The sequence below is a fragment of the Nematolebias whitei genome, chromosome 16 (genome assembly GCF_014905685.2).
Source record: "Nematolebias whitei isolate Nwh7 chromosome 16, NemWhi1, whole genome shotgun sequence".
In the NCBI taxonomy this organism is placed as follows: Eukaryota; Metazoa; Chordata; class Actinopteri; order Cyprinodontiformes; family Rivulidae; genus Nematolebias; species Nematolebias whitei.
This window is the reverse complement of record NC_056513.1, coordinates 3,315,941-3,325,906: the sequence shown is the minus strand read 5'-3', so window position 1 is coordinate 3,325,906 and position 9,966 is coordinate 3,315,941. Positions and strand designations below refer to the sequence as shown.

Genomic DNA, 9,966 nt, shown 5'->3' with positions numbered 1-9,966 from the left:
CTCAAACCTGGAAAAGAAAAATAAAGACACTAAACAGGTGGGTGGGTTGGTGACATGTTACTTTCAGACAGTCAGGTGTGAAAGTCCCTTCATCAGTTTCAGTCTGAACCCCCCAAAGCCCTTCTGGTCGGACCTGAAACAGCTTTGACCACCAACCTCCTAATGAACCAACAAGACTGAAATGACTCCAACATGTTTAAAATTTTATTTTCTCTAACTTTGCATTCCAATCGTTCTCTTTTCCGAACCATAATAAGATTTAACATATTTCACACAGAGCTCATGCGTGATCCACTATGTAGCGGTATTATTTGTACATGACAGAATATTTCTTCTACATTTCCTGTTTTTTCTCACACAGACGATGAGACAGACACCGACTGTCCTCCACAGTAACTCCAGTGGCCTCGTTCTGCCCCGTGAAGTTCATGACAGTTCATCCTCTTTGTCCCCGCTGAGCCGAGTCTGGCTACTGTTACCTCACCCCCCTCTGTCCCTCCCCAGGTCTGTCTCCATCACCCATCCCAGGGGAATAACTGCCTCCGTCGCCCACCCCCCATCTGTCCCTCCACCATGCCCGGCTTCTCTCTCTCTCTGCTTTTTAGATGCAACCTCTTTTTGTGATGTCATTGGAAAGAAGTGAAGCTTCATAATGTGTGTGTGTTTGTGTTACTTTGTGAGGACCATTTTTGAACACATTATGAGGACCAACTGCTCTTTGTGGAGACCAAAGCCCGGTCCTCATAAGGTCCAAGTGTCGTTGGTGGTTAGGGGTCAGGTTTAGGATTAAAATGTGAATTGAGAATGTGTTACGTTTAGGGTAATGTATGTACTGGTAATGGTTAGGTTTAAGGTTAGGTTTAGGGTTAGATATGTACTGGTAATGGTTAGGTTTAGGGTAAGGTATGTACTGGTAATGGTTAGGTTTAGGGTTAGATATGTACTGGTAATGGTTAGGTTTAGGGTTAGATATGTAATGGTAATGGTTAGGTTTAGGGTTAGATATGTAATGGTTAGGTTTAGGGTTAGATATGCACTGGTAATGGTTAGGTTTAGGGTTAGATGCATACTGGTAATGGTTGGGTTTAGGGTTAGATATGTAATGGTTAGGTTAGGGTTAGATATGTACTGGTAATGGTTAGGTTTAGGGTTAGATATGCACTGGTAATGGTTAGGATTAGGGTTAGATGCGTACTGGTAATGGTTAGGTTTAGGGTTAGATATGTACTGGTAATGGTTAGGTTTAGGGTTAGATGTTTACTGGTAATGGTTAGGTTTAGGGTAATGTATGTACTGGTAATGTTTAGGTTTAGGGTAAGGTATGTACTGGTAATGGTTAGGTTTAGAGTAAGGGTCACAGGGTTAGTCTACAGAAATTAATGAAACATTAATGGAAGTCAATGTAAAGTCTCGGTAAAGATAGAAAGACGAACTTGTGTGTGTGCTTGGGGGTGTGTGGGTGTGTGTGTGATGGAGAGAGAAAAGGGGAACAGACAGAGGAAAAGAAAGACACAAGTGTTGGGTTTCCTTTTTTTTTTTTTCTTCAATTCAGAGGCTCAAGTCCTCGTCTTTAATTTAGAAAAGTGGGTGAAAGGAGCCGGAAAGGGGAGAAGATAGCTGGAATTTGAGCTGCTGACAGCTGTTTTTTTTTTCTTCTTTCTCTTCTCACCCATCTTTTTTACATGATTGTTGGCTACACATGATTATAAAAAGATCTACTGAACTTATATAATATATGTTTTTCTCTGTGTGTGTTTTTTTAGACTGAGTGGAAAACAGAGTTGTTGGTTGACTCTGGTTTTCCACCTATGACTGTTCACATCTTAAATCTCAAACCTCACTCTCTTCCTGTGACGTTCTTCTCGCCACATCCGGGTTTGACTTCACAAGATGCTGACATACTTAACAATTCAACAGTTTTCCTGTTGATTTTTAGCTAGCGCTCACATGCAAAACACATGCGCTCGCAGGATAAAATCCATCACAACCTGAGCCCAAGTTCGTGCAAACACACAATCCCTGTGTGATAAATAATTGCAGACCATGGTAGGCTACTGTCCAATCTGTGGAAAGCCTGTCTACTTTGGTGAGTCTGGCCTACTTAATTTTTTACACTCCTGCCTTTCTCTGCCTTGTTTGACAGCCTTTGTTCATAGTTTTCTCTTTTTTCACTTTAGTGGTTAAGTTTAGTCTAGAATGAACTGAAATAAGGAGCGATTTAAATGTATTTAAATTGTTTAAATGATACTTTTGTAACAATGAATTTTTCAAGTTTATACCATCACCTCCAGCCTATTTTATTGTCCCACCATCAGCGATATTTATAGTATATTATCCACATAAATACAACTAAATGGAGCACAACTACCATCAACTTTACAACTAAACTGTATATTTTTCTTAAAAGTCCAAACGTCTTTCATGAAAAAGGAGCATTTGATTGAATTTAAAATTAATGCTTGAATTGACATTTTCATCAGAAATTAAATTTTTTCTTTACACTCTCGTTTCTCTTGGAATCACATGCACACAGCCGTGCACACACTCATACATGACAACAGGATGTGGGTCTGAGACGAGTGCAAGCTGCTCTCTGGGTTTCTGTCTCTTTTAAATAAAGCTGCATGACAACATCCTTCCATTTTCTTTACCTGCTTTTCTTCTTTTCGGGTCACAGCCGGTGCTCTACCACTGTGTGAGAACATGTCACAAATCCATCACAGGCCCACATGGAGACAAACGAGACAATTAAAGCTCTCACTCACACCCACAGACAATTCAGTTACAAATGAACTTAACGTGCATGTTTTTGGTCTGTGAGAGGAAACTGAAGTACTGTATTTTTCGACATATAAGTTGTGTTTTTTTGCATAATTTGCATGCCCTGCGACTCATACGCCCAAACGACGTATTTATGGAATTTTCCCCATATTTATAAACCAATTTTTGTCTGAGATATGACCATTTTCATTCATTCTGACTGAAAATATTGAACACTACCATTTTCAGCCGCTAGATGGCACTCAAGTAGTATGGCATGCTGTTGTGTCATGTAATAGGTTAAAGCAGCTATTAATGACACAATTGGCTTGCCATAGATATCAACTTTGTCCAGCTTGCTTGAAGCAACCGTCAAATCAGCTTCGTTTCGCAGCGCCGCCCCAACGAAATGCAGCTGATTTGACCATTGAAGTGAATTTATTAAGTAAAAGTTCAACTGAGACACACCTTTACTATAATGTCAAGCAAACAAATAATTGTTTTAGGTGTTTATCTTGTTAAATTTTGAAGAAATACTCAGTGTTCCTCCTTCCTGATTTCCTCCATCAGAGCACGCTCCCGGAGCACCGAGGCAGCGAATACTTTTGAAATGCAGCTGATTTGACCGTTAAAGTCCTTTTATTAAGTAAAAGCTCAACTGGGACACATCTTTACTATAAAGTCGAGCAAACAAATAATTGTTTTTGGCTGGTTTTCTTGGTAAATTTCAAAGAAATGAACAGCGAGTCGCCCTCTGCGTGTTCCTGTTTCCGCGTATCGGCTTTTGAAAATGCAACTGATTTGACCGTCAAAGTGATTTATTAAGGAAAAGTTAGACTTAGACACACCTTTGCTATAATTTAGAGCAAACAAATAATTGTTTTTAAGTGTTAATCTTGTTAATTTTTTGTTAAAGTCATCCTGTGCACCCTCCCACAGCCGCCATTTGGCAGCCAGTTGATTTTTTGCACAACATTTTTGGGTTGTCAGCTGTGATGCATAATAGATGCGACGTATACAGCGAAGCAACATATTTATGGATTCTTCAACTTTATTAGACATATTTGGACGGATGTGACTTATAAGATGGTGCGACGTGTATGGCGGAAAATACGGTAACCAAAGGGAGCTCACACGTGCACAAAGAGAACATGCAAACTCCACATATAAAGCCCCAGAGGCGAACCTGTGACTTTCTCGCTGGCAACAATGCTAACCACTACACCACTGTGCCACCTTGCAGGACACAACTACACGTCTTTTGTTGTTTTGCAGCAAGTTTCACTTGCCTATTTGTGTCCAGAGAAGTTCAAATTGCCCGATGTGACCCGGCCTACTTACCTCTTTTTTACCAGCATCAAAGCGTCTGGCCTATTTGTACCGATGAAGGGAACAGTCTGCACCAGCCACTTAAATTTCCCCTAAACTGATTACATGTTTGACTTACTGTTGCTTTTTTAACAGCAAAAAAACCTGATTTGAAGCTATAATACAGTAAACTGATTCTCTAGTGAAGTGATACAAAAATCTATGTTCTCATTTGTCCTTGCTGCAGGTGAGAAAAAGAGGTCTTTGGGCAGGGACTACCATCCTCTTTGTCTGAAGTGTCAGAAGTGCAACCGACAGCTCACGGCTGGACAACACGCTGAGGTATTAAAAATGAAATGAGGCATAATATGAGCAAAGTACTGATTGGTGAATGAGTAGGACGATGCAGTAATCCAGCACTGGTGACTGTGTTTCAGTATGACGAGAGGCCGTATTGTTCATACTGCTACATGAAGATGTTTGGCCCAAGAGGTATAACTCCCACGGAAAACTTCAAACATATATATGTTTTTACAAAGACAACCTTTGAATATTTTCATATATATGACTCATTCTTGACAGGTAACAGGTGACATGTCGCTGTGGCTCAACATCGCCTTCACCACAACCAGACTGAGCAAAAATGGGAGAATGGTGACATTTGAAAGAGGCAATTTTAAGCTCAAATAATTGTGACATTAATGACAAAGAATGGACTGAAATATGATATTAAGAAAACATTCCTGTCAGTTAAATAATTATTTATCATGTGCATCCGTGTCAACCTGACACATCGTGGATGTTTATTCACTCTGTATGATTCCCAGTTTAAAACTGGTTAGTTTATTTTGCCCTCCTGTTGTGCACCAGTCCATTGTTCCTCTTTGAAAATAAAAAAGATATTTTCATTGATTAGTTGTAAGATTCTCTGACTTTGTTCACACAAATCATCTGAATAGATAAATGTTGATTATTTGCATTAAACTTTGAGGATTTTATTCAACTCTGCCATGCAAACACTCTTGGTTTTCCCTGTCACAAATTGACAGATGAGAAATGAATGTGTGAGACATCAGGTGTATAAAATTGATGAACAAATGAATTCCTGCCAACAAGTGGACGCACATACGTCTCACTCTCCACGACAATATCTGAGGGATTTTGTCCTGAACTGCGTCTTTTCTCCACGGGAACCAGACCTTTAGGGATAAAATCACAACATCGGTTCAAAATAATAAATAAAAAAAAGACTTTCCTTCCTGCTATATTAAATTAAGATTTTCAAGGATCACAGTTCATTCTGTGGCTGCACACCAACAATTTACTGTTATCAAGGCTTTTAAGTAAAACTGATGAAAAAAGTGAGGTCAGAAATCTAAAATAAAAGATGCTTCTGAAGAGAAAACAGTCAGGAAAGTGCAGAATTCAGACCAACAAGCTGGTGCAGAATTAACCATCCAGTCATGAGGAACAATGTTCTGCAGCAGAACACATTCAAGCAAAAATGAGAAAACACATGACCTTTTTTAATACGTTTTTAGACATCAATTATATCAAATATTTTCAGCTGATAAAATCAAATCAGTCAGTTAAACATCATCATCTGTGCTGGTATAAAAAAAAAAACTGGCATAATTTCAAAGGTACTCACTACAAAGTTAAAAAGACTGTTAAAAAAATTAGGAAATAAAAAATAAAACTACACAATTTATTCCTCACATTAATTTATCAATCAACTTTTATTTATACAGGTAAATCCCATTGAGCCTCGAGGACTCATTTACAAGAGAGACCTGATTTCAACAAAGAAAAATGACAACAATGGACAACAGCAACAACAATAAACAGTTATAAAAAGCATACCACAGTATTTTATTTATTTATTTATTTTTTTAACAAATAGGATGGCTAAAAGGCTAAAGGCTAAAATTTAAATTAATCTGTCCTTATATATAAAATATTTTGGTAAATATTGTGATCGGCTACCAACTAGCAGGTCACATTTGTGTGTTTAGTTTTTCTGTATTTGTTTCTGTTCGTTGTGTTTTAGTTTCTCTTGTCTTCCTGTGTCATTTCTCATCTCTCACTCTGTCAGCCTTTTCAGTGTTGTCCTCAGTCTGCTACCTTCACCTGTTCCAATCCAAGACTTTCCTTTTTGAGAAATCCTATAGTTAGAGTTGGCTTGTCATGCTGCCTTAAGCTTAGACTACTAGAGGACAAATTGACCTCATTTCCTTAAATTGATTTGCTAAATTGAATGGTTTTCATTTGATACTATTTCTATCTTAACATGTGATTCATGTGAACGGACAGGTGTCTACACGGGTCCTGTTAGACCTCAGCGCTGCATTTGAGACAGTTGATCATAACATTCTACTACAGAGACTTGAATATGATATGGGAATTACAGGATTGGGTCTAAATTGGTTTTAATTATATTTATCTGATAGATTCCAGTTTGTAAATGTAACTAATGAATCTTCATCATACACCAAAGTTAGTCATGGAGTTCCTCAAGGTGCAGTGCTTGGACCAATATTCTTTACCTTGTACATGCTTCCGTTAGATAATATTATTAAACAGCATGGGATAAATTTTCATTGTTACGTTGATGATACTCAGTTATATTTGTCCATCCAATCAGCTACTTAGACTACAAGCATGTCTTAAAGACATAAAAACCTGGATAACCCTAAATTTTCTGCTTTTGAACACAGACAAGACTGAGGTATTAGTTTTTGGCCTGAGCATCTTAGGAAATAATTTTGCAGTCTTTCTCCCTCCTTAGATGCATTAATCTGTCCTCCAGCTCTAATGTTAAAAATCTTGGTGTTATTTTTGATCAGGACACGTCTTTTATCCCCCACATTAAAAACGTTACTAGAACCTCCTTCTTCCACCTGCGTAATATCACTAAAATTAGAAACATCTGATCTAAAGATGATGCAGAAAAACTGGATCATGCATTTGTCACATCTAGACTGGACTATTGCAATGGTTTATTATCTGGGTGTCCAAATACTTCTTTAAAACGTCTTCAGTTGATCCAAAATGCTGCTGCCAGAGTCTTAACTGGAGTTACTGGGAGAGATCATATCTCTCCAGTTTTAGCTTCTCTCCATTGGCTCCCTGTCAAATCTAGAATTTAATTCAAAATCTTATTTCTAACCTACAAAGCCCTCAACAACCTAGCTCCATCTTATATTACAGATATTGTTGTTCCATATTTTCCTAACAGAGCACTTCGCTCTCAGACTGCAGGTTTACTTGTGGTCTCTAGAGTTTCCAGCAGCAGGAGGAAGATCTTTCAGTTGTCAAGCTCCTCTCTTGTGGAACCAACTTCCAGTTTCTGTCCATGAGGCTGACACATTGTCCAGTTTTAAAACTGGGCTTAAAACTTTACTTCTTGATAAATCCTATAGTTAGGGTTGGCTTGTTATGCTGCTATAGGCTTAGACTACTAGAGGACAAATTGACCACATTTCCTTAAATGAATTGTTAAAACTGAATAGTTTTCATTTGATACTATTTCTATCTTAACGTGATTCTTGACCTGCCATTGTGTATCTGTTCTTACCAAACCCAGCCGGTCGAAGCAGATGGTCCTCTTGTCCTGATCCTGGTTCTGCTAAAGGTTTCTTCCTCATGAGGGAGTTTTTCCTTCCCACTGTCGCCTTCATGCTTGCTCAAGCTCTGTGATGGAGTTAAATTCAAAGCAGTCTGCTCCTCAGATAAATAATGTTGTTATTATTTTTTTATATATGAATGTTTCTGTTCAGTGCCCTGAGATGAATTGGTGCTATATAAATAAACTGAACTGAATTGAATCATCACCTCAGTTGTTCGTCATATTGTTTCATCAGGGTCCTTTTAACAACGTTTTATTCTGTTTCCACCTCATCCGTGGATTGTGCTTCCCATAGCCGTCATGCTCTGTTTTCCTCCGTGTACCCCCCGATCCTTTGATTTTGTGAGTTTGCTGCCACGTCAGCATTTTGCTTGTTTAAATAAAAATTTTCCTACTTTTACCCTTGAGTTCCTCGTGTCAGTCTGCACCAGGGTTCAGTAACACAGATCATGTTGCCTGTATTTGTTTACCCACAAAAACAGCCAAAGTGACTGAAGACAGGTCAACAATGGACGAGCTAGTTGGGATCAAGAAGTCTGATCATTTTGATGTTTGCACGTATTCACGCTCAGATTAGTTGAATCCTGGATGAAAATCAAAATATAAATTAGGTGGAATCGGCAAACTTCCTGCTCTCGCAGAAGTTTTATAAAATGCTGCACGTGTTTGAAAGCTGGGCTCTTCGTGGCGCTCCGCTCCCCTGATCCCGAATATTTATTCTTTACAGTTGTCTTACTCATCTTTTTTCTTTTCTTTTGTCTTTAGCAGCAGATTTATTCTTGTACCTCCATGTCTCCTTCAAGATTCTACAACTAAAAGTAATGCTCCAAGACTGAACAGTGACGCTTAAATCTTCTTGTAGAAAACCTCAGATGCATCTGTGCTGGAATTTTTGGCCTCACAATCATTTTCCTGCATGCTGTCGTTTTTGGACACATGGGGTGGCTGCGTTCACTCAAACGCCAACAAATACTCTAATCACAGATATCACACATGCAGATGAGGAAGGAGTGGAGCTGCAGGGCTCTCCCTCATCAAGCAGCCAAGAGGAAAGAAGCAGGGATGGATACGGGTGGTTGCTGCTGGCAGAGGAAAGCACGTCTTCTGCCAGCAGAATCTGCTGGAATGGATGCTGCAGTGAGCGAAGACACATCTCTCACTCTCACGTGCGTTCATGTAGCGTGCTTCGACTGCTGCAGGGCTTTAGTTGTCACCCAGTGGTGGCGAAGGTGCAGAGCAATAGATATGCTGATGTCCTCTCCTGTCAGATGCCATGCATCACAACAGTAATATTTCTGCTTTTCACCCTTGAACGAGAATCAGGGATGGAAATGAGAGATGAAGACGGTTGAGGAAGAAACCGTGCACAGAGAGGACAGCCAAAGTGAACGAGGTAATGGGATTAGAAATTAAAAAGAGCTACCAGTATGTGTCTCTCCTGACCATTTTGGTCTCATCAGACTCCTTTCAAGCATGCTTCCCCTATTTCCGTCCTTCCTCCTCCTCGCCCAATGTCTCCTTCACCTCCTGTCCCTCTGCACTGATCACATGACTGCTGTGAAATCAGCTGGCTCATGTGCAGGAGTTTCTAAACTGTCTTCATAAAGAGACGAGCGCTTGTGGAAGCACTGAGCAAAAGTCTTGAGCCAACCCCCATATCTTTCTTTCTATCTTTCAATGAGCCAGCTTTGTTTGTAGCCTTTTCAAGCACTCCTGGGCAATATTTCTAGACTTTTGAAATGTATTTTCAAAGTTTTCCTTTGAACGCTGGCTGCATTTTTACTCATTTTCAAGCAATTTTTCTATCTGACCTTTCTTAAACCACTTAACTCTGACCTATATGACTCATTCTGGTAAAAGAGGCACTTAAACTCAGAATGGAAACTTAGCAAAGGCCCAGTTTGAAACTTTTTCTTCAGGCACTTTACCGAGCAACCTGTTGCAATAATGTGCAATTTGCTTTTTTCTCTCTCTTTTATTTATATATTTTTTTATATCTAAAGAAGAAAACTGCTGTGATAATGATTTATACCGCTTGAAAACAAGTTTGAAAAACATGATGTTTTTGCATCTTTGGAGCGTTTCACCAATGCAGCTACACCAAACAAAACGCATCACATGTTTGTAACCAGTTCATGCCTAAAGATACAATTTAAAGTATATGCCAAGTTGTGCATCACTTATAAACTCATCCTTAAGTTCCTTTTATTATGTTTGAATGATTCATAGCTCAATAGCTTAACAAACAGAAAACCTGTTCTGAAAACAGG

General features: G+C 39.0%; 1 protein-coding gene across 1 annotated transcript; it reads left to right on the top strand.

The window, feature by feature from the left end:
• Window positions 1-2,043: 2,043 nt before the first annotated feature.
• On the top strand, window positions 2,044-9,248 carry zgc:195282 (uncharacterized protein LOC100192223 homolog). Its single transcript, XM_037690438.1, has 4 exons — window positions 2,044-2,086; window positions 4,316-4,410; window positions 4,506-4,560; window positions 9,157-9,248. Exons 1-4 carry the CDS (start codon window positions 2,044-2,046, stop codon window positions 9,246-9,248), a joined length of 285 nt encoding a protein of 94 aa, XP_037546366.1.
• The last annotated feature ends 718 nt before the right edge of the window (window positions 9,249-9,966 follow it).

Coding starts and splice junctions, on each gene's coding strand:
- zgc:195282 (XM_037690438.1), top strand. CDS start 2,044: ATGGTAGGCTACTGTCCAATCTGTGGAAAGCCTGTCTACTTTG. Junction 2,087..4,315: donor TGGAAAGCCTGTCTACTTTG/GTGAGTCTGGCC, acceptor TCCTTGCTGCAG/GTGAGAAAAAGAGGTCTTTG. Junction 4,411..4,505: donor CGGCTGGACAACACGCTGAG/GTATTAAAAATG, acceptor ACTGTGTTTCAG/TATGACGAGAGGCCGTATTG.